Source organism: Salmo salar, chromosome ssa02 (genome assembly GCF_905237065.1).
Source record: "Salmo salar chromosome ssa02, Ssal_v3.1, whole genome shotgun sequence".
In the NCBI taxonomy this organism is placed as follows: domain Eukaryota; kingdom Metazoa; phylum Chordata; class Actinopteri; order Salmoniformes; family Salmonidae; genus Salmo; species Salmo salar.
Window position 1 is genome coordinate 87963614 of NC_059443.1, and position 25991 is coordinate 87989604.

General features: G+C 40.0%; 2 protein-coding genes across 2 annotated transcripts in view; one reads left to right on the forward strand and one right to left on the reverse strand.

Moving 5' to 3' along the window:
• Positions 1-25991, reverse strand: part of LOC106606985 (zinc finger protein 850-like) — an 898172-nt gene that overhangs the window by 579555 nt on the left and 292626 nt on the right. The gene's annotated exons all lie outside the window — the stretch shown is intronic.
• LOC106561433 (zinc finger and SCAN domain-containing protein 31-like) lies at positions 8110-11465 on the forward strand. The gene is made up of 2 exons (XM_014125399.2): positions 8110-8702; positions 11147-11465. The coding sequence occupies exons 1-2, from the start codon at positions 8366-8368 to the stop codon at positions 11341-11343; spliced, it is 534 nt and encodes a 177-aa protein (XP_013980874.1). The 5' UTR covers positions 8110-8365; the 3' UTR covers positions 11344-11465.

Genomic DNA, 25991 nt, shown 5'->3' on the forward strand with positions numbered 1-25991 from the left:
AGAACCTTGATAGTGCTGCTGCAAGTCTTATATATATATATATCATTTCTATTTGAATAATTAATCTTTATATTAAAAATATTTGTCTTTTTTATTATTGTTAGTTTTTATAAATAATATATGTTTTAAGTCTGTCACATCTGTGAATGTGGAATGTGTTTTGTTGGTTGAAAAACCAAAAACTGTTAAGTAAAAAAACTAAACTACAAGTATATAAATGACAAAGTACTGAGTAAAAGTAGTTTTCAAAATCCAACATGCCTTTAATATTTTTTCAGTTTCTGTTACCTTAATGTTTTCACACATTACCTGTTCCTTTCAATTTAAGGGAGAAATAGCAAATGTACTGTATGTAGTAGGTAATTTAATTGGTTGCAACAAAGACATGTGTTTTTCAAAAAAAAAATAGTCACCTCATTTCTATCAGCATGTTAAACGCACAACCAGAGGGAAACAAATTCGAGACCAGCTTTACTCCACACACAGATGCGTACAAAGCTCGCCCTCCACTTGGCAAATCTTACCATATTTATCAGGTATGAAGGTAAGACCCAGATGCAGACCACGTCAATGAAACAATAGTTTAATACTCACAGGGGCAAGCAATAGTAACTTTAGTTAACTCTACCTACATGTACATACTACCTCAACTAACTGGTGCCCCCGCACATTCACCCTGTACCGGCATCCCCTGTATATATTGTTATATTTTAATGTTGCCCTTTAATTACTTTTCTCTTACTCTTATCTGTCTTTTTTGAAACTGCAGAGTTGGTTAGAGGCTCGTAAGTAAGCCTTTCACTGTAAGGTCTACACCTGTTTTATTCAGCATTTCACTGTAAGGTCTACACCTGTTGTATTCGGCGCATGTGACTAATAAGATTTGATTTAACAGTACAAGGCAGGCAGGGGTCAGTAACCAGAGGTGTGGCAACGGTACCAGACCACAGGTAGGCTCAGGTTCTGGGTAGGCAGAGGTCAGAAACAGGAGACAAAGAGCTGTGAGACATGGTTTTAACTCAGGACACATTAAAAGGTGGGATGTATACGAAGAGTACGGAGCAACAGAAGATGAACAGCAGAGGGCCTAATAATCTTGGAGATGGGAAATGGGCCAATAACCTGGGGGGGGAGAGTTTGCGAGATCCACCCGGAGTGGCAGATCCCGGGTGGACAGACATACCTTCTGCCCTAGCCGATACTGGGGAGCTGTGGTCTGATAGCAATCCTCTTGTCTTCGATACCTTGAGGTGGTATTGAGGAGGGCCAATCGGGCTCTCCTTCAGGTTAAACGACAGCGGCGGACAAACATCTCGGCAGAAGGTATGCCGACCTCTTCCTCCTGCTCGGGGAAAAGCGGAGGCTGATACCCCAGGGAACACTCGAACGGAGATAGGCCCATGGCAGAGCAGGGTAGGGTGTTGCGGGCGTACTCGACTCACACCAGCTGCTAGCTCCAGGTGGTGGGGTTGGCGGAGACCAGGCAGTGCAGAGTAGTCTCTAGATCGTGGTTTGCTCGCTCCCACTTGCCAGTGGACTGGTGGTGGAACCCAGAGGACAGGTTGGCCGACGATCCAATGAGGGCGTAGAATGCCTTCCAGACCCCGGATGAGAACTGAGGCCCCTGGTCGGAGACCAGGTCCACGGGCAGTCCATGGATCCGGAAGACGTGCTACACCATGGGCTGTGCCGTCTCCTTGGCCACGGGTAGTTTGGGGAGAGGAATGAAGTGGGCTGCTTTGGATAACCGGTCGACCAGTCAGGATTGCAGTGTAGCCCTCAGACCGGGGGGGGGGGGGACCCGTGATGAAATCCAGAGATATGTTGGACCAGGGACGGTGAGTGTGACAGGCTAGCCTGGAGGAATTGGCCCACTCCAGGACCGCGTAGCGGACAACCTCAGGCACGAACATCTGGTTATCTTGACCCCCCCAGGTTTCGGCTACGACCGCTGCGCCTCCCGGACCTGTTCCCCTATACCCCAGCTGAGTGCCGTCCCCAGGCAAGAGGTAGGAAGGATTGTCTCGGGCTCCGGGGTGCTAGCCGTGGGGTTATAGCGGTGAAACAAAACATCTGGCTTGACGTTCTTGGACCCCGACTGGTAGGAGGGGGAAAGTAGAACTGGGTAAACAGTGCCCATTTCAGTTGCCTGGAGTTGAGGTGATTGGCGGTGCGGAGATACTCCAGATTTTTGTTGTCTGTCCACTCAATGAACGGATGCTCCACCCCTTCAAGCCAGTGCCTCCATTGCCATCTTCACTGCTAGAAGCTCCCGATTCCCCACATCATTATTCCTTTGTGGCGTTGAGGCGGTGGGAGAAGGCAGCGCAAGGATGCAACTTCCAATCCAGGGCAGAACGTTCATCCACACTGCATCTTCTTTAGGAGTGCTATTTATATCCTGTCGACTACTGATCATTCATCCACACTGCATCTTCTTTAGGAGTGCTATTTATATCCTGATCATTCATCCACACTGCATCTTCTTTAGGAGTGCTATTTATATCCTGATCATTCATCCACACTGCATCTTCTTTAGGAGTGCTATTTATATCCTGATCATTCATCCACACTGCATCTTCTTTAGGAGTGCTATTTATATCCTGTCACTACTGATCATTCATCCACACGGCATCTTCTTTAGGAGTGCTATTTATATCCTGTCGACTACTAATCATTCATCCACACTGTGTGTCTCATCATTGCAGGTAATTTGTGACAAATGTATAAAGTATGTGTTTTATAAACTCATGAACACCAGCCAGTATATTGGCCCGGTTCTGTTAGTTTAGGTGGATTATACTTCACCACCAGAGGGGGACGTTGAGTAATATTTCAGGTTAATTTGATATATTTTTATACTAAAATGGATGACAGTTTATTCTGATGTTGTGAATATGAGATTACACATGGAAACAATGTATTATTTTTATTATAGTAAATTAGAAATTATTAGGAATTGTTAAATCCACTATATGATCACAATAACTTTGACAGACATTTTGATCGTTTTTTGTTAGTTTATTATAGAAGGCAGATTTGTGGAGAATTGCTGTAGGAGTGCTATTTATATCCCATCACTACTGATCATTCATCCATACTGTGTGTGTCCCATCTTTGCAGCTTTGGAAATAAATGAACTATCCATCCATTGCTCCTTCCTGTGTTGATTCACTGATTTGAGAGACGGGACTAGGAAGGTCACGCTAGCTCGATATTTAGCTGAAGCTTGCAAACGTTAGTCACACCTCATGCTTCCATGTACTGTGTGGTTGTGTTATCTAGAGGGAACCCGTTAGCACAGTAGGATCTGGTGCCTCTTGCAGTGGGTTCAAATCGACAGAGGAAATCAACCTGCTTGCTCCTTTTTGTTTTGTCAACTTTTCGATGGGGATGTTATGTTTGATACCGGAGCTACGAGGCCTGCGTCCAAATCGCTAAGCAGTAAACTTCAAAGCAGTGTACCGATGCCTGTATCACTTTATCAGCAGCACGTCATCAATGGCGTCTGAAGCTTCATTTCATCAAACAACCACCTGATTGGTTTGGTATTGGGCTTGTTCGACACTGCAGGCGACTGCCAACTGACTGATCTACAAATCACCTTGCATCATAAATAACTACTCATTATTATTTATAAATCAGTCACCATTTACCCACAATGCAGCATGGATTTGATGCTCTCGAGCACGGTGAGTGGTTTAGTAGATGACTTAAAGGCTATGCTGCTACGGTGTGGGATGTCATCTATAATAATGACATAAAGGCTATGCTGCTACGGTGTGGGATGTCATCTATAATAATGACATAAAGGCTATGCTGCTACGGTGTGGGATGTCATCTATAATAATGACATAAAGGCTATGCTGCTACGGTGTGGGATGTCATCTATAATCACGACATAAAGGCTATGCTGCTACGGTGTGGGATGTCATCTATAATAATGACATAAAGGCTATGCTGCTCCGGTGTGGGATGTCATCTATAATAATGACATAAAGGCTATGCTGCTACGGTGTGGGATGTCATCTATAATAATGACATAAAGGCTATGCTGCTACGGTGTGGGATGTCATCTATAATAATGACATAAAGGCTATGCTGCTACGGTGTGGGATGTCATCTATAATAATGACATAAGGCTATGCTGCTACGGTGTGGGATGTCATCTATAATAATGACATAAAGGCTATGCTGCTACGGTGTGGGATGTCATCTATAATAATGACATAAAGGCTATGCTGCTACGGTGTGGGATGTCATCTATAATAATGACATAAAGGCTATGCTGCTACAGTGTGGGACGTCATCTATAATAATGACATAAAGGCTATGCTGCTGCGGTGTGGGATGTCATCTATAATAATTTGGCTGTTCTAAATTCTGTGTTGCTCAAAGCCTTGAGTAATGATCCTATTTTTGAGACAATTGGCTGGAAAGGATCAATGCTTCAGGAATCTTTGTTTCCCCATCATGGAATCTATCTATTTTTGATGTTGGGGATTTTCCCGGCCATCATTCTGTATGTCTCTGCTCTTCTGATCTGCAGTCATGTTTTAGTTGGGTTTTGTTAGTTGGGTTCTAACTGGTCTCCATTAGTTGGACTCCAGCTCGCTGACCATAGTGTCACGAACCGGCTCGAAGACTGTAACAAAAAGTGAGACAACGTGGAGATAAAGAATAACAAAATATATTTATTAACAGAAGTAAAGTAAAGAGAATTAACAATGGTGTGTGTTTAGTCAGTAGTGTAAGTGAGTGATCGCGTGTATACATGTGATAATGAGGGGTGTTGAAAGGTTCCAACGCAAACAACCAAAATCTGTCTGTGTCTGCATGGAGAGAGTCTCCTCAATGAACGGGGAAGAGGTGCATTTATCCTGGGACACACCCAGCCCAGGTGTGTCCCATTTCACTGACGACCCTCCCGGCTCCGCCCACCGACATCCTATTAAGGAAAACAAGAGAAAAGAGATAGAATTCAGCAGACAGAGTGGGAGGGTTGTCACAGCAGTCTGATGATATACCAGGGCCTGGGGATGCAGTTAGGTTTGTATGCAGTCTGGTGTTATACCAGGGACTGGGGATGCAGTTAGGTTTGTATACAGTCTGGTGATATACCAGGGACTGGGGATGCAGTTATGTTTGTATGCAGTCTGGTGATATACCAGGGACTGGGGATGCAGTTAGGTTTGTATACAGTCTGGTGATATACCAGGGACTGGGGATGCAGTTAGGTTTGTATGCAGTCTGGTGATATACTGGGGATGTAGTTAGGTTTGTACAGCCTGGTGATATACCAGGGACTGGGGATGCAGTTAGGTTTGCACAGTCTGATGATATACCAGGGACTGGGGATGTAGTTAGGTTTGTATGCAGTCTGGTGATATACCAGGGACTGGGGATGTAGTTAGGTTTGTACAGTCTGGTAATATACCAGGGACTGGGGATGTAGTTAGATTTGTACAGTCTGGTAATATACCAGGGACTGGGGATGCAGTTAGGTTTGTATGCAGTCTGGTGATATACCAGGGACTGGGGATGTAGTTAGGTTTGTACAGTCTGGTGATATACCAGGGCCTGGGGATGTAGTTAGGTTTGTATGCAGTCTGGTGATATACCAGGGACTGGGGATGCAGTTAGGTTTGTATGCAGTCTGGTGATATACCAGGGACTGGGGATGCAGTTAGGTTTGTATACAGTCTGGTGATATACCAGGGACTGGGGATGTAGTTAAGTTTGTACAGTCTGATGATCTACCAGGGACTGGGGATGTAGTTAGGTTTGTATGTAGTCTGGTGATATACCAGGGACTGGGGATGCAGTTAGGTTTGTATGCAGTCTGGTGATATACCAGGGACTGGGGATGTAGTTAGGTTTGTATGCAGTCTGATGATATACCAGGGCCTGGGGATGTAGTTAGGTTTGTATGCAGTCTGATGATATACCAGGGCCTGGGGATGTAGTTAGGTTTGTACAGTCTGATGATCTATCAGGGACTGGGGATGCAGTTAGGTTTGTATACAGTCTGGTGATATACCAGGGACTCGGGATGCAGTTAGGTTTGTATGCAGTCTGGTGATATACTGGGGATGTAGTTAGGTTTGTACAGTCTGGTGATATACCAGGGACTGGGGATGCAGTTAGGTTTGTACAGTCTGATGATATACCAGGGACTGGGGATGTAGTTAGGTTTGTATGCAGTCTGGTGATATACCAGGGACTGGGGATGTAGTTAGGTTTGTACAGTCTGGTAATATACCAGGGACTGGGGATGTAGTTAGGTTTGTACAGTCTGGTAATATACCAGGGACTGGGGATGCAGTTAGGTTTGTATGCAGTCTGGTGATATACCAGGGACTGGGGATGTAGTTAGGTTTGTACAGTCTGGTGATATACCAGGGCCTGGGGATGTAGTTAGGTTTGTATGCAGTCTGGTGATATACCAGGGACTGGGGATGCAGTTAGGTTTGTATGCAGTCTGGTGATATACCAGGGACTGGGGATGTAGTTAGGTTTGTATGCAGTCTGATGATATACCAGGGCCTGGGGATGTAGTTAGGTTTGTATGCAGTCTGATGATATACCAGGGCCTGGGGATGTAGTTAGGTTTGTACAGTCTGATGATCTACCAGGGACTGGGGATGCAGTTAGGTTTGTATACAGTCTGGTGATATACCAGGGACTGGGGATGCAGTTAGGTTTGTATGCAGTCTGGTGATATACTGGGGATGTAGTTAGGTTTGTACAGTCTGGTGATATACCAGGGACTGGGGATGCAGTTAGGTTTGTACAGTCTGATGATATACCAGGGACTGGGGATGTAGTTAGGTTTGTATGCAGTCTGGTGATATACCAGGGACTGGGGATGTAGTTAGGTTTGTACAGTCTGGTAATATACCAGGGACTGGGGATGTAGTTAGGTTTGTACAGTCTGGTAATATACCAGGGACTGGGGATGCAGTTAGGTTTGTATGCAGTCTGGTGATATACCAGGGACTGGGGATGTAGTTAGGTTTGTACAGTCTGGTAATATACCAGGGACTGGGGATGTAGTTAGGTTTGTACAGTCTGGTAATATACCAGGGACTGGGGATGCAGTTAGGTTTGTATGCAGTCTGGTGATATACCAGGGACTGGGGATGTAGTTAGGTTTGTACAGTCTGGTAATATACCAGGGACTGGGGATGCAGTTAGGTTTGTATGCAGTCTGGTGATGTAGTTAGGTTTGTACAGTCTGGTGATATACCAGGGACTGGGGATGTAGTTAGGTTTGTACTGTCTGATGATATACCCGGGCCTGGGGATGCAGTTAGGTTTGTACAGTTTGGTGATATACCAGGGACTGGGGATGTAGTTAGGTTTGTATGTAGTCTGGTGATATACCAGGGACTGGGGATGCAGTTAGGTTTGTATACAGTCTGGTGATATACCAGGGACTGGGGATGCAGTTAGGTTTGTATACAGTCTGATGATATACCAGGGACTGGGGATGCAGTTAGGTTTGTACAGTCTGATGATATACCAGGGACTGGGGATGCAGTTAGGTTTGTACAGTCTGATGATATACTGGGGATGCAGTTAGGTTTGTATACAGTCTGATGATATACCAGGGACTGGGGATGCAGTTAGGTTTGTAAAGTCTGATGATATTCCAGGGACTGGGGATGTAGTTAGGTTTGTACAGTCTGATGATATACCAGGGACTGTGGATGCAGTTAGGTTTGTACAGTCTGATGATATACCAGGGACTGGGGATGTAGTTAGGTTTGTTTTCCTCTAGCTATTCTCCAGTTTTCTCCCAGCAGCGTTCATAGAACATAGATCACTGTTAAACTATGCTGCAGAGTTCCTAGTTTGACAGATAATTCAACCAGTGTGTGACCAGTGGGTTTCTTTAAATGAATGAATATGAAACTGCCTTAAATACAGATGTGAAGGACAGTATGTTTTAAATTCTCACTCAAAATATGCACTGCTCTATTTGAACGTCTCAATATAATATTATTATTTAATGAAAGAAATAAAAATACATTTGTGTGCAACAAAAAAAGTATCTAAACTGCGTTTCCCTCCAGACGGCGATGTGCGTCTTTCAGGTGATGCTGCCAGCGTGACGTATAATCTAGTGGACGGAAGGGATCAACAACAACGAGTCAGCCACCTTTGTAGCCAACAGCCGAAACATTTAGACTTTTTCTGTGCATATTTGCCTCTGTGTTTTACATATACTTCTGACGTCTAGTTAATTGCGCCCATTTAAATGTTATAGGTACATTGTTAGTCAACTAGCTGGCTTGATAAGTTAGCCTAGCACTAAACTAGTCGCTCATGCTAGCTAGCTAGCCAGCTAACATCCCCGACCATGAGCTCACTGATGCATTCCCCCCCTGCTAAAGAAGAGGAGGTCTGCTGGACGGAGAAAGAAGCTCTGGGGCTGAACATTGTCGTGAAAGAGGAGAAGGAAGAGGAGGATGTTACAGTAAAACAAGAAGTAGAGGGTGAGGCTGTTACAGTGAAAGAAGAAGAGAAAGATGTTTCAGTGAAAGAAGAGGAAGACTCGTTCAGAATGGAGGAGGATGTTACAGTAAAAGAAGAGGAGGCAGAGAAAGAGGACGATACAGTTTTTGAAGTGAAGGAGGAGAAAGAGGGAGAGAGAACGGTCATATTGACAGAGGAGTCAGGAGAACTGATTACCATCAGTAAGTACTGTCTTAAAAACGGGCTCTAACTGTCAAGTTTTTGAGCGAATGTTGTTTTAAAGCAGCATGCTACTGAAATTCTATACTTGAAAATGTTGTTCTATAGTATAAGAATTTATGTTATAATATAATGTTAAAGCTACATTTTAAAATGGGTGGTTAAAGCCCTGAATGCTGATCGGCTGACAGCCGTGGTATATCAGGTCGTATACCATGGGTATGACAAAACATGTATTTTTACTGTTCTAATTACGTTGGTAACCAGTTTATAATAGCAATAAGCCACCTCGGGTTTGTGATATATGGCCAATATACCACGGCTAAGGGCTGTATCCAGGCACTCTGCGTTGCGTCGTGCGTAAGAACAGTCTTTAACCATGCTTTATTGGCCATATACCACACTTCCTCTGGTCTTATTGCTTAACTGTGACATGTGTATACCATCAGAGTCAGCAGAGCTGGTAGCTCTATAATAATAGATAATGTCATGTTTCAGGCTGAGCAGAGCTCTATAATAATAGATAATGTCATGTTTCAGGCTGAGCAGAGTTCTATAATAATAGATAATGTCATGTTTATAGGCTGATCAGAGCTGTATAATAATAGATAATGACATGTTTATCTATTATTATAGAGCTCTGCTCAGCCTATAAACATGACATTATCTATTATTATAGAGCTCTGATCACATTATAAAATGTGGTCCTCATGAGAGCCAGTTTTCATCATAGCGATCCATAACTAGTGGTTTCCTCATTAGCAGATATACTACATCCATAACTAGTGGTTTCCTCATTACCAGATATACTACATCCATAACTAGTGGTTTCCTCATTACCAGATATACTACATCCATAACTAGTGGTTTCCTCATTACCAGATATACTACATCCATAACTAGTGGTTTCCTCATTACCAGATATACTACATCCATAACTAGTGGTTTCCTCATTACCAGATATACTACATCCATAACTAGTGGTTTCCTCATTACCAGATATACTACATCCATAACTAGTGGTTTCCTCATTACCAGATATACTACATCCATAACTAGTGGTTTCCTCATTACCAGATATACTACATCCATAACTAGTGGTTTCCTCATTACCAGATATACTACATCCATAACTACTGGTTTCCTCATTATCAGATATACTACATCCATAACTAGTGGTTTCCTCATTAACAGATATACTACATCCATAACTAGTGGTTTCCTCATTAACAGATATACTACATCCATAACTAGTGGTTTCCTCATTACCAGATATACTACATCCATAACTAGTGGTTTCCTCATTAACAGATATACTACATCCATAACTAGTGGTTTCCTCATTACCAGATATACTACATCCATAACTAGTGGTTTCCTCATTACCAGATATACTACATCCATAACTAGTGGTTTCCTCATTACCAGATATACTACATCCATAACTAGTGGTTTCCTCATTACCAGATATACTACATCCATAACTAGTGGTTTCCTCATTAGCAGATATACTACATCCATAACTAGTGGTTTCCTCATTACCAGATATACTACATCCATAACTAGTGGTTTCCTCATTAGCAGATATACTACATCCATAACTAGTGGTTTCCTCATGACCAGATATACTACATCCATAACTAGTGGTTTCCTCATTACCAGATATACTACATCCATAACTAGTGGTTTCTTCATTACCAGATATACTACATCCATAACTAGTGGTTTCCTCATTAGCAGATATACTACATCCATAACTAGCGGTTTCCTCATTAGCAGATATACTACATCCATAACTAGTGGTTTCCTCATTACCAGATATACTACATCCATAACTAGCGGTTTCCTCATTACCAGATATACTACATCCATAACTAGTGGTTTCCTCATTACCAGATATACTACATCCATAACTAGTGGTTTCCTCATTACCAGATATACTACATCCATAACTAGTGGTTTCCTCATTACCAGATACACTACGTCCATAACTAGTGGTTTCCTCATTACCAGATATACTACATCCATAACTAGTGGTTTCCTCATTAGCAGATATACTACATCCATAACTAGCGGTTTCCTCATTAGCAGGGAGGAGTTTCTGCAACCAAATTGTGTGTGCTTTGCCCTCGTGCCGCAATTTTAGCAAACACAGAAAGGGGCCTATATTGGAGACCAAAAGTTGTCATGCTCCTTAGGATTTCAACAACTTTAATAACTTATTTCTAGCCTACAATCATCGATGTTACTACTAATGTGAAAACAAGACAAAATGACTATTGTTGCTCACTTGACCGTCTTAATATAATTGTCAAATAATATTAACATTCATTAAAGACTTCAATTGTTGTACAACATCATGGCTACGCTGTTAGCATCACCTTTTTCAGTCGATTTCTACTGTTGTGGGCCTTTCACCATCTGTCTGACTTTTTCATTCACACAGGAGAGATACGGGACTATCGTGGATCCTCTGGGGAGCCTCAACAACATCATGATGCTGACGAGGTAGAGAAGAGTGTCTCCAGATCAGAACTCCTCAAGAAACACCAGCAGAGACCCACAGGGAAGAAACCTCACTGCTGCTCTGACTGTGGGAAGATCTTTTCAAAGTCATATATACATTACAATCACACCAGATAATTCACACAGGAGAGAAACGTTATAGCTGTGCTCAATGTGGGAAGAGTTTTGCTACATCTAGCAATCTGACTATACACCAGAGAACACACACAGGAGAGAAATCTTATAGCTGTAATCAATGTGGGAAGAGTTTTGCTCAGCCAAACAACCTGATATCACACCAGCGTACACACACAGGAGAGAAATATCATAGCTGTGATCAATGTGGGAAGAGATACTCTCGTAAAAGATGTCTGACTAAACATCAGAAAATACATTTAGATGTTTCATGATATCAATGAAATAATGTTACAATGTAGAATGTTTTAACATTGTAGAAGGAGTATTTTAATGATGTCACAATGGCATGATAATGATGGCAAAGTTGTCTAATTACTATGTCATTGTTTTTCCAGGCCACTATAGTGTCTTCTCAGATAATGGTAGCTAGCACTGTCATTTAAGCTGCCGTCAGAGTCAGTCAGAATGTCACAATGTATAACCCTAAACGTTTGTCCCCTGTTTAATTGATTTCTACATGATATGGATATTAGCCTCAGGGGGAAAATCCAGGCTCTGAATTGAAAGAGTTACTATTTATGAGATTTAACAAAAAGTGACTAACAAAAAAAGAGCTGTGTTCCACTTACCACGTTGGTGACCCACTTGAATCAAAATGCAACACTTCAAAATGTAGCGAGCTGTTTTCTACAAGTTGTCCTCTAACCAGTGAGGTAAAATACATCTCCCATTTCCATGTGTTTTTTTTTAGTTGTGCTAGTTTCAACAGCACGTACAACCTGATTTCCCCCCTAATCGATATCAGTGATTTATTGCTACTTGTCAAAACAACAGCGTTTTTGGTGCTTGTGCAGTTTATAAGGTGCTTGTTTTAAAAAATACAAGTAATATGATTATTGTGGCAGATGTTTGTGTATATAGCACATTTTATGTTTAGGTTTTCACTTTATCCAAACTGTTTCTGCATATATGTTATTGATTTGGACATCCCGCAAAATGTAATTGAAAAGAAGACTATGTCCTACGAGTCCAATACACATTCGGTTGTAGTTGAAAGTTGAAAAGATATCTTTTGTCAATGACTTGAAAACAACTTCATTTCAACGTACTTGCAGCCTATACACATGGTCACAGTATAATAAATTGGTCTATAATCAATTTTATTAACTATCCTACATCACTGCAGTATTTCTTGACAACATTCAAATGCTAATTGTCTTTATTCCACTACTGAAGAAGCATGACTCAAATCACCTCATATTTCAAACATCCAGCCTGACAAAAGATACATGTTTTATTATTCCATACCTCACCATTAAGTTAATTATTGACAATAGATATTAACAAAGGGGTGTATATTTGGTTTTGATATTTCATATTTACAATTCATGTAACATTTAGTAATATTTATTAATTATGTAAACAACTGACAATTTTGGCTACAATTATATTGACATTGTTTTCCTGCTTTTAGAATATCAGGGTTCATTCTCAGATGTGTTACTAAGTTACTACGGATATTGCAGGAGTTTCCTCTTGAAATCCGACATGTCCGTGGTAAGGAAAACTTGGTTGCTGATTGTCTCAGGGGTGGGCAGTCAAAAGGTTTTGTGTTGTTTCATGTTTTTCCGTATTGGAGATGAGTTTTGTTTGTTTGGGCTCGTCCCAAGACGACGAGAGTTCTAGAAGCTAGTGAGTTTTAGGATTGTATATTATTATTTAGAAATCATTTTTTCCCCCCTTGTTTTTAATTGTTGACAGCCAGTAGACACCATGTTTATATTGGTGAAGGTGAAGCATTGTATTTGATTATAATGTGAAATGGAAGTTAATTTCTGTTGATGGTAAACATCAGTCTTAATCTGAAGTTTGGATAGTAACGTATAGAAATATGCTTAATCAGATGATTGACATGTGGATAATAAGCTTTATTACGTTATCTTGGGGTTCCGTTCTTTCACTGCCCATCTTTCACTGCCCACGGGGTGGTATTGAGAGGGGTATATATATTATTATTATTAGATATTTTAGTTAGCAGCAGAAGGTCTATAGTTCCTGGGAGGCTTGATTTTGCCGTGGTTTCTGGGAGGTTAGAGAACCGTTGAGGATCCCATGGTCATTGTCTGGGAAACAAAAGTTTATCTTTTGTTCTGCTGGGAGTATTTATGGAGAGCTGCTTCGTAGCTGTGGAGAGTCCTTGAAAAAGCAAATGGAATGGTTGTCGTGACTACCTGAGAATTTCTTACGTTTTATGTGGATTCTGTGAATATATGAAAATATGATGAATTGTATGTGTGTATAATCGATTACTAGAGATTTAATGAAGTAATACTGGGAATATAATTAGATACAATTTAAACAACCCATATGTAGACGAACGTAGGTTTTGAGTTGGTATCTTTAATGGATCATTTGATAAAGATGAGGTTTAAGCATTAATTAACAGTCTACAAAGTCTGGCCAGTTGTCTCAGAAACTGATGGGAGTGTGTCCACTTTATGGCAAGTTGCCCTAACGATGTAACTATAAAACGTCCGGGTACTACAATTGAAATAAAACTGCCCTTTAGGCGTAGGGTTCTTCCCAGTATGAGAGGAGTTGCTAGATTTATTGAATAAACCTTTTTCCATAAAGTTAGAGTGAACCAAGGTGTCTGACTAGCTGTTGATGTTGAAGAAGCATCCCGTAAAGGTTCCTGGAGTTTAGGGGTTCTTCAAATTGAAACTGTGGGGGAACCCCTATAAGTTCCTCAAAGAACATTTTGGGGTTCATTTTTTAAACTCCCTGTCCACCCTCCCTGCATTATAAAAAACATATTTTAACAACAATATTGACAATATTGATTTAAATAATTCATTGTTTATTTAGTGGCACCACAAATGTGAATTAATATTTACAAAACACATTACAAAATTGAAACATTTCTGCAGACATGTCAGACCATAATAAATAATACATTTACTTTGTATAGTGCTTTTCATGACATTTTTAAATATATAAATAATGATAATGTACAATAAAAACAATATTGTAGACTTGATGCTAAATACAGATTTTTTAGCTTTAGTGTGTATATCATATTCACTTAGTTATAATAGAAAGTTTGCCATCTTTATGACCGGCCCTGGTAACTTCACCCCAACTTATCTTATCCCCAGAACACAGTAACTTAACAACATAAGTGTTTTTCTGACATTTTGGGGAAATTGAAGGGAAAATAAAAAATCCAGCCGTAGCAGAGCCCCAAGTCCCATGGGGACGTCCTCGAGGGCGTGGATGTTCTCCCCATCAAAGGCCAGCGGGATTTCACTCTCATGGTGAAATGGATTTCCACCGATGTGCAGTAAAGGAGTGAAGAGCGGTGAAATCTGTGTCAACAAAAGTAAGAAAAGATTAATACACATACAATTAACAAAGAACATAACAAATGTATAGCTGTAGTTTTATATAAGCATGCACACCTATGTTTATGAAGAAACAGATGATTGGTGCATAGGCATACCTTGTCATGGACATAAAGGCCACTCGGGTCCTCGTTGAAGAGGTTGGGCAAGAGCTGCTGTGGTCTCCAGTCCTAGTAAAGTAAAGCAATGATCTTACTACACTTGCTAATTTTATTACAAAATATATTAGAGAAAGGGAAGGAATAAGAGCAAATACCTCTTCTGTATTGTCCTTCAGGGACTGTCAAAATAGCAGGATGATGTCCTCACCCCAGCCTCGCCTCTCTACCTCTGATAGTCCTTGGATTATCTTGTCTATATCCATTCCATGGACTTGATTCATTTCTGAGAAGATAATTTGCACACATTTGAATGCTAATAGATTTCAGTTTGTATTGACTGCTATGTAGGTTAAATGTACACTTCAAATGCAGCTGTCCTACAACATATCTGTACCTTCTTCTTGATCCCAATTGCATTGTGTCCATGTTCTGACCTATGAGAATTTCAAAGGAAGATAAAATGTGTCAAAAAAAAAAAAAAAATATATATATATATATATATATATATTAAATAAATATTGAAAGATAAATGGCATCGACATACAGTTGAATGCAAAATAGAAGAACATATTGGAGAAAGCACTAGCCAATACAGTACTGCCATACAGTAACAGTACTGCCATACAGGCCTAATATCACATTTCAAGATATCTTTGTACACAAATTGTTTAATATTTTATCAGGCTGACTTGAAAGATTATACGCAACGTTTTGCTGCGTGGCAATACTGTGTTTGGATTCTGAAGGGCATTTATACAAAAGAGGTAGTCTAGACACTGTATTAATACCATTATCCATTTGAATCACATCAACAGCTACCATCTAAGATATTAATTTACCTCCACATGTAACGTTTCCAAAATGGGATAGTATTGTACATGTAACGTTTCCAAAATGGGATAGTATTGTACATGTAACGTTTTCAAAATGGGATAGTATTGTACATGTAACGTTTCCAAAATGGGATAGTATTGTACATGTAACGTTTCCAAAATGGGATAGTATTGTCCATGTAACGTTTCCAAAATGGGATAGCATTGTACATGTAATGTTTCCAAAATGGGATAGTATTGTACATGTAACATTTCCAAAATGGGATAGTATTGTACATGTAACGTTTCCAAAATGGGATAGTATTGTACATGTAACCTTTCCAAAATGGGATAGTATTGTACATGTAACGTTATGCCCCCTTGTGAGTTAATAGTATTGCATGCTGTAGCAGGCTATATAAAGAGGAAGACCTCCATTGACGATTCAGTTCGTTGTAACATCTCGTCTGGACAGGTCACCGTCCTTAGTTAGTTAGTTAGTTAGTTAACTAAGCTAACGTTAGCTAGTTCATTATCACAAAAGTGAGAACTGATCTAGATTGGAAACTTACATTAATCAGTGTAAAGCCATGTTGGCTTTATGGAAACGATATACAATATATGGGAAAGAATATAGTTGAGGAAATAATCCAAACCTAGTTGTGCCTAGTTAGGACATAACGTTAGCTAGCTAGCTAACGGTACTGTACTGTAGCTCATACAACGCCGACGGTCAAACCCGGCTTTCTAATATTTACGTTAATTAACTATAGTAACGTTATGGAAGATATTCACAGAAAACCAGAATTGTCTTCGTTATTCATTATACGTATGTTATATTATTATATAAATTATTTCGAGACATATTCAGAGCCAAACATCAACCCAACTTAACCTTTTTAACTGTTGTCGCATCCAAACTTGTCACCATCGTTTTCAGTTGTAATTGCGAAGTTCCCGGAAGAAGTCCAGCAACAACGGAGGTTCCTCGTTGAACCCACCTTCTAACAAGTTCTTTGAAGAACCTTTTGGGGCTGTTTTTCATTGACCAAGAACCCTACGGTTCTTAGGGGATCTGAGAACAACTCCAGTTGAACCCTACATTTTTAGAGTGTAGTCGGCACTATTTACTCTCAGATTCAAACATGATGATTAGTATCAACGATCAAGTCAGCTGCTGCTGCTCCAATACAGTATGAGGTGAGACGGTGAACTGATGTTGAACTGGGCAGTCAGCTGCTGCTGCTCCAATACAGTATGAGGTGAGACGGTGAACTGATGTTGAACTGGGCAGTCAGCTGCTGCTGCTCCAATACAGTATGAGGTGAGACGGTGAGCTGATGTTGAACTGGGCAGTCAGCTGCTGCTGCTCCAATACAGTATGAGGTGAGACGGTGAACTGATGTTGAACTGGGCAGTCAGCTGCTGCTGCTCCAATACAGTATGAGGTGAGACGGTGAACTGATGTTGAACTGGGCAGTCAGCTGCTTCTGCTCCAATACAGTATGAGGTGAGACGGTGAACTGATGTTGAATCATAATGATTAAGTTAATTAAAATTAATTTGTGAAACTGTTAATTAGTGAATTAGTGAAAAAATAGTATATGTCTTATTAAATATATTACTCTATTGTTATCATATAGAAACATCATGGAATATTGTACATCATATTAAATATATTACTCTATTGTTATCATATAGAAACATCATGGAATATTGTACATCATATTAAATATATTACTCTATTGTTATCATATAGAAACATCATGGATAATTGTACATCATATTAGCATCAACATATATTATTGTTTCATTCAATTTCACATAATAAGGATATTTAATATTTTCAAGTTCAGAAGTCAGAACCCATCACCTGCTATGTAAAAGAGACAAAAGAATGCACAATGGTCAATGCTATCCGGGATCCTTTGGACATCCCTACCCTAAACCCTAACCTTAACCCCTACCTTAGGGACGTGCCAAGGATGTATCTCTACCTGAAAATACATGATCTAAGTGATTGATAGTTGGTATTCAGCAGTCATAAAGCCTTATTTACTTTAATGAACTACTAAAATAGTGATTTTGTCAGACAGCATAGATAGCAGCTCTACACTTTATTGACTGACTGATCCATTCATCCTTCCATCCCTCCTCAGCCTTCCTCTCCTCTGAAGACCCAGTGAGGGTGGAGCTCAGTCAGAGAGCTGTTGAGGGACTGGTTAGGAAGAACACTTCTACAGCCAGAGAGGTGAGAGGTCACACATGGTTTAGATGGTAAATATTTATGTCCCCTTAGTGGTTCATCACGTCAGCAAAAGGGAATATGTTCCACCATCTATGTTTATTTACATTAGTGCAAATTGTCCACTGATATTGGTGTAATTTCTCACCCCTTTTGGCTGTATGAAAGTTAATTTCCCCTCAGACACACACATTTGTTCTTTGATATTATGAAGGTCATTTGTGTCAAATGTACTTTTCCCCACTCATTCACCCCATCTCTTTACATTGCTTATGTATATTCGGTGGCCAGACTCAAATTCCGAACACAATGCCCATCCTGGCAGATCTAAACCTAATGCAGCACATTGTGACATCTGTGCATCCAGACCTAATGCAGCTTGGAGTGATCAGAAGTCACATTTAGGTGCCAGGTGTAACTGAGGCTGTAGATGCTGCATATCCATTACTTTGAGTGTTTTATATAATATGACTAAATGTGTTTCTTTCTGTGTTGCAGGGGCAGTCAAGAAATGGAACGGCAAGGCCACAGAACATGACATAATCAGAGCTGTGGGAGACCACCTCAAGCCCCTGGTAGAGCCGGGGGTGGTGTTTACCACTCCACCATGCCTTCAGCAGGCTGGAAAAGTGGGATTGATCTGTTTGATCCATTTGTTTGTTTCAGTTGAATCCTTTGACATATTGATTTCAACAAATAAACTGGGTTGGTTGAAAAGTGATACTAAACATTCATACCATGCACTATTTTGACAGTGGAACATATACTGATTTTATACTGTTTTTCATACTAAGATGGACCAATAGTCTGTTGATTGGTCAGTCATTGGGTTAATTTGTTTTACAATATGTTCAAATCAAATCAAGCTTTATTTATACAGCACATTTCATACATGGATGCAACACAATGACTTCACAGGAATAAACAAATATTTACCACAACAAACAAGATTAACAACTGAAAGACTAGTGAGCATTCTAAGGAAATTCCATTGATTAAAATATTAACAATTGGATGCAACATCCAACCCAAAATATCAGCTTGTTTTACAATACTGTTTGTTGTTACGTTCCCCAGCAAGAAACCAGAAATGTCCCATAATTAGATTTGTATTTTTTTTATTTTTATTATAAAATGTTGCTCAAACAGACAAAGAGTCACTGACAACAATCACAATTGAATAGTAACAACAACTGGGACCTAAAAGTCACCCACCATGAGACCCACTAAATCTGCCCAAGAAGAGGAAAACAAAAGAAAAACCCACACCAAACTTAAAGACAGGAAGCAAACCAAAAAGGTGGAGCAACTAAAGTTGTTGACTCTCCACATGTATCAAGACAACTGGAGCACTGGGCCAGACACTCTTAAATAGAATCTGGACCAGCTCAGGTGAAACACCTTCCCACTAACGAGATGGACAAGCCAGCACAGGTGTAACACATACTGACTAACGAGGTGACACCAATCAGTGCGTCCTACGTGCTAACGGAGCTAGACGTGCTAACGGAGCTAGACGTGCTAACGGAGCTAGACGTGCTAACGGAGCTAGACGTGCTAACGAGCTAGACGTGCTAACGGGCTACACGTGCTATAGTCCAACCTCAAAACATAAATGGAAAAACCAAAGCCTGAAACACCTTCCCCCTTAGACAAATATATCCTATATTTTTGTTGGACAAGTTTGCTCACCACCAACAGAAAACAACTTCCTTTTCTCATTATAATCATCTACAAAGCTTCACCTTCACCAATATAAACATGGTGTCTACTGGCTGTCAACAATTAAAAACAAGAAGAAAAAAAAAAAACATTTTCTAAATATATAATTTTCTACTTTTTCTAATTTTTTTAAACATTTTTTTTTTAACTCACTAGCTTCTAGAACTCACTAGCTTCTAGAACTCTCGTCTTCCTAAAACTCACTCGTTTCTTGAACTCCAATACGGAAAAACGTTCAGTCAAAATAAATTGTGATCCATGATAACTCACTGGCTAAACACAAAACTATTTAACTACCCACCCTTGAGACAATCAGCAACCAAGTTGTCCTTACCACAGACATGTCTGATTTCAAGAGGAAACTCCTGCAATATCCATAGTAACTTTCCACCTCACTGCGGAGCTTCTCTCTCTTTTCAGGGTTCACTAGATAGGCATGTTGTTGGGTCGGGGACCAATCCCCAATGTCATGCTCTAGTACATTTGGGTTGGCACATCTGAGAATGAACCCTGATATTCTAAAAGCAGGGTAACAATGTCAATATAATTGTACCAAAAAATTGTCAGTTGGTTGCTTGAAAAAATATCATTACTAAATGTTACATGAAATGTAAATATGAAATATGAAAAGCAAATGTACACCCCTTTGTTAATGGTGGGATAGCCCCAATGTCAAAACACAGTTTTAAAGTGTCCAAATCAATAATCAATATGCAGAAACAGTTTGGGATGAATTGAAATCCTAAACATAAAATGTGCTATATACACAAACATCTGCCACAATAATCATATTACTTGTATTTATTTAAACAAGCACCTTATAAACTGCACAAGCACCAGAAACACTGTTGTTTTGACAAGTAGCAATAAATCACTGATATCCATTAGGGGGGAAATCAGGTTGTACGTGCTGTTGAAACTAACACAACTAAAAGAAAACATGGAAATGGGAGACATATTTTAGCTCACTGGTTAGAGGACAACCTGCAGTAGACAGTCAGCTACATTTTGGAGTGATGTATTTAAATGTAGGGGTAGCTAAACAAAGGAACACAACACTTATTTGTCATCACTCATCAATATCATGCTAAAATCATTTGTGTGACAGAAGGGAGATGAGGTTGCATGTCATGTTAAAACTAACAGCTCAAAAACCACACAGAATCTGGGAATGTGTACATCACTGGGTAGAGGACAATTTATAGAAAACAGCTAGCTACATTTTGAAGTGTTGTATTTTGATTCAAGTGGGTCACCAACATGTTATACTTAACAACTCTTTCTTTGTTAGTCACTTTTTGTTAAATCTCATAAATAATACTCTTTCAATTCAGAGCCTGGATCTTTCCACTGAGGCTAAGATCAATTAAACAGGGGGCAAATGTTTCAGGTTCTACATTCTGACATCATTAAAATACTCCTACTACAATGTTAAAACATTCTACATTGTGACATTATTTCATTGATATCATGAAACAAATCCTTCATGTATGAATTTTCTGATGTTTGATCAGAGATCTTTTATCAGAGTATCTCTTGTCACATTGATCACAGCTTTGAGGTTTCTCCCCTGTGTGTGTTCTCCGGTGTGAAGTCAGCTTGCTAGATGTATAAAAACTCTTCCCACATTGATCACAGCCATAAGATCTTTCTCCTGTGTGTGTCCTATGGTGTATATTTAGATAGCAAGACGTAGAAAAACTCTTCCCACATTGATTACAGCTATATGGCTTCTCTCCTGTGTGTGTCCTATGGTGTATAGTTAGATAGCTAGATGTAGAAAATCTCTTCCCACATTGACTACAGCTATATGGTTTCTCTCCTGTGTGTGTTCTCTGGTGCAAAGTCAGATGGGTAGATGTAGTAAAACTCTTCCCACATTGATCACAGCCAAAAGGTTTCTCTCCAGTGTGAATTCTTTTATGTATTTTAAGGTCTACTGAAGAGATGAATCTCTTCCCACAGTCAGAGCAGCAGTGAGATTTCGCTCCTATGTGTATTCGCTGGTGTTTCTTGAGGAGTTCTGATCTGGAGAGACTCTTCTCTGCCTCGTCAGTATCATGATGTTGTTGAGGCTCCCCAGAGGATCCACGATAGTCACATCTCTCTCCTGTGTGAACGACAAAGTCACTGTTTATTTGAGGTAAAAGGTGATGCCCAGAGCGTACCCATAAAGTTGTACAACAATTGACATCTGTTAAATTTGACAATTAAGACAGAAAAGTTAGCAACAAAAGTCAAATTTTGTCTTGTTTTCACATTAGTGGTAACTAGAAATAAGTTATTAAAGTTGTTGAAATCCTAAGCAGTGTGCCAGACGACTTTTGGTCTCCAATATAGGCCCCTTTCTGTGTTTGCTAAAATTGCGGCACGAGGGTAACGCGCACACAATTTGGTTGCAGAAACTCCTCCATGCTAAAGAGGAAACCACTAGTTATGGATGTAGTATATCTGGTAATGAGGAAACCACTAGTTATGGATGTAGTATATCTGCTAATGAGGAAACCACTAGTTATGGATGTAGTATATCTGGTAATGAGGAAACCACTAGTTATGGATGTAGTATATCTGGTAATGAGGAAACCACTAGTTATGGATGTAGTATATCTGCCTGGAGCAAAAATGGTGAGCAAAGATTTTAGTTTTTCCACAATGTATTCTGAATATTACAGCTCACTATCAGCACAAGATCAGGAGTGCTACTCAAGGAAACTCACATTAAGCTCTGTGTCTATTCACTAATTCACCACCGTGGGGGAAAACTCAGGGGAGTTCTCATAGGCTGACAGCAAAAATAGCCTCCATTTACAGGTTGCTTTTGAGTGCATTTCACATTACTTTTGGAAAGGAATTGTAAGACTCGTTTGAATGTCCTGGTTAATATGTTTGTGTTATTTGTGTTACAAATCAACTGCTTTATACTTAAAAAACACTTCAACCAGTGAAATGCTCTTTGGCTAGCTTTGCCATCAGCCTGACAATGAGGGTTTGTACACTAAGTGTTAAACAAATTGGCCCATAACTTCACCAAACAATAATACAGACCTCCTGTAGGACACATAACATCACCTAACAACAACATAGACCTACTGTAGGACCCATAACTTCACCTAACAACAACATAGACCTCCTGTAGGACACATAACATCACCTAACAACAACATAGACCTCCTGTAGGACCCATAACTTCACCAAACAATAACATAGACCTAGGACTATAAATCATTTAATATTTTAGGTGAAACATGGAAACTAAAATGTCTTTGTCATGACATTTCATAACCTGATCACCAGATAATGTTGTGAATAATCCCACTAGGCTACTCTGTAATGGGTTGTCATTCTAAATGTCCTGAATAAAGGAACGTGACAGAATTGCGCATCACATTTAACAAACCAAACATTGAAATACCCTTATAGAAGGTAAAGTAAAAACCCAAACCGGTCCGTGCATCAATACTGGTATATAGTAAAATATGGTTTACCGCCCATCCCCAAGGCTAGGTTGAGTGTGGGCAGACATCGTAAACATCACACTCAGGCAGAGAAGACGTTTGATCCGCCCAAAGACCCAATCCATCTCTACTATTAGTTCATGTTAGTAAACTGTAAACAAACTGTATCCTTTCAGTTGAGCGTCCTAGCACTACGCCTGTCTACCAATCCATCTATACTATTAGTTCATGTTAGTAAACTGTAAACAAACTGTATCCTTTCAGTTGAGCGTACTAGCACTACGCCTGTCTACCAATCAATCTCTACTATTAGTTCATGTTAGTAAACTGTAAACAAACTGTATCCTTTCAGTTGAGCGTACTAGCACTACGCCTGTCTACCAATCCATCTATACTATTAGTTCATGTTAGTAAACTGTAAACAAACTGTATCCTTTCAGTTGAGCGTACTAGCACTACGCCTGTCTACCAATCCATCTCTACTATTAGTTCATGTTAGTAAACTGTAAACAAACTGTATCCTTTCAGTTGAGCGTACTAGCACTATGCCTGTCTACCAATCCATCTATACTATTAGTTCATGTTAGTAAATTGAAAACAAACTGGATCCTTTCAGTTGAGCGTACTAGTGCTACGCCTGTCTACCAATCCATCTACAGTGGGGCAAAAAAGTATTTAGTCAGCCACCAATTGTGCAAGTTGTCCCACTTAAAAATATGAGAGAGGCCTGTAACTTTCATCATAGGTACACGTCAACTATGACAGACAAAATTAAGAAGAAAAAAATACAGAAAATCACATTGTAGGATTTTTTATGAATTTATTTGCAAATTATGGTGGAAAATAAGTATTTGGTCACCTACAAACAAGCAAGATTTCTGGCTCTCACAGACCTGTAACTTCTTCTTTAAGAGGCTCCTCTGTCCTCCACTTGTTACCTGTATTAATGGCACCTGTTTGAATTTGTTATCAGTATAAAAGACACCTGTCCACAACCTCAAACAGTCACACTCCAAACTCCACTATGGCCAAGACCAAAGAGCTGTCAAAGGACACCAGAAACAAAATTGTAGACCTGCACCAGGCTGGGAAGACTGAATCTGCAATAGGTAAGCAGCTTGGTTTGAAGAAATCAACTGTGGGAGCAATTATTTGGAAATGGAAGACATACAAGACCACTGATAATCTCCCTCGATCTGAGGCTCCACGCAAGATCTCACCCCGTGGGGTCAAAATGATCACAAGAACGGTGAGCAAAAATCCCAGAAGCACACGGGGGGACCTAGTGAATGACCTGCAGAGAGCTGGGACCAAAGTAACAAAGCCTACCATCAGTAACACACTACGCCGCCAGGGACTCAAATCCTGCAGTGCCAGACGTGTCCCCTTGCTTAACCTCTATGGGCTAGGTGGGACGCTTGTGTAATCCCGTGGCGCGATATTCAAATACCTTAGAAATGCTATTACTTCAATTTCTCAAACATATGACTATTTTACACCATTTTAAAGACAAGATTCTCGTTAATCTAACCACACTGTCCGATTTCAAAAAGGCTTTACAACGAAAGCAAAACATTAGATTATGTCAGCAGAGTATCCAGCCAGAAATAATCAGACACCCATTTTTCAAGCTAGCATATAATGTCACAAAAACCAAAACCACAGCTAAATGCAGCACTAACCTTTGATGATCTTCATCAGATGACACTCCTAGGACATTATGTTATACAATACATGCATGTTTTGTTCAATCAAGTTCATATTTATATAAAAAAAACAGCTTTTAACATTAGCATGTGACTAGCATGTGACTAGCATTCCCACCAAACACTTCCGGTGAATTTACTAAATTACTCACGATAAACGTTCACAAAAAACATAACAATTATTTTAAGAATTATAGATACAGAACTCCTTTATGCACTCGCTATGTCCGATTTTAAAATAGCTTTTCGGTGAAAGCACATTTTGCAATATTCTGAGTAGATAGCCCGGCCATCACAGGCTAGCTATTTTGACACCCACCTAGTGTGGTACTCACCAAACTCAGAATTACTATTAGAAAAATTGGATTACCTTTGCTGTTCTTCGTCAGAATGCACTCCCAGGACTTCTACTTCAATAACAAATGTTGGTTTGGTTCCAAATAATCCATAGTTATATCCAAATAGCGGCGTTTTGTTCGTGCGTTCAAGACATTATCCGAAGGGTAAAGAAGGGTGACGCGCCCGACGCGTTTCGTGACAAAAAATGTCAAAATATTCCATTACCGTACTTCGAAGCATGTCAAACGCTGTTTAAAATCAATTTTTATGCGATTTTTCTCGTAAAAAAGCGATAATATTCCGACCGGGAGTCGTTGTTTTCATTCAAAGAGAGAGAAAGTAAATATGGTGTCGGCTCGTGCATGCGCCTCCAGTCTCATTGTCCTCAGATCGACAACTATCCAAATGCGCTTCTGTTTTTCAGCCATGGCCTGCAAAGTCACTATTCATCGTTCTGGCGCCTTCTGAGAGCCTATGGGAGCGTTAGAAAATGTCACGTTATGCCAGAGATCCCCTGTTTTGGTTAGAGATTATCAAGAAGGCCAGGAAATAGTCAGAGAGAGCGCTTCCTGTTTGGAATCTTCTCAGGTTTTGGCCTGCCAAATGAGTTCTGTTATACTCACAGACACCATTCAAACAGTTTTAGAAACTTTAGGGTGTTTTCTATCCAAATCAAACAATTATATGCATATTCTAGTTACTGGGCAGGAGTAGTAACCAGATTAAATCGGGTACATTTTTTGTCCGGCCATGCAAATACTGCCCCCTATCCCCAACAGGCTAAGCCAGTACATGTCCAGGCCCGTCTGAAGTTTGCTAGAGAGCATTTGGATGATCCAGAAGAGGATTGGGAGAATGTCATAT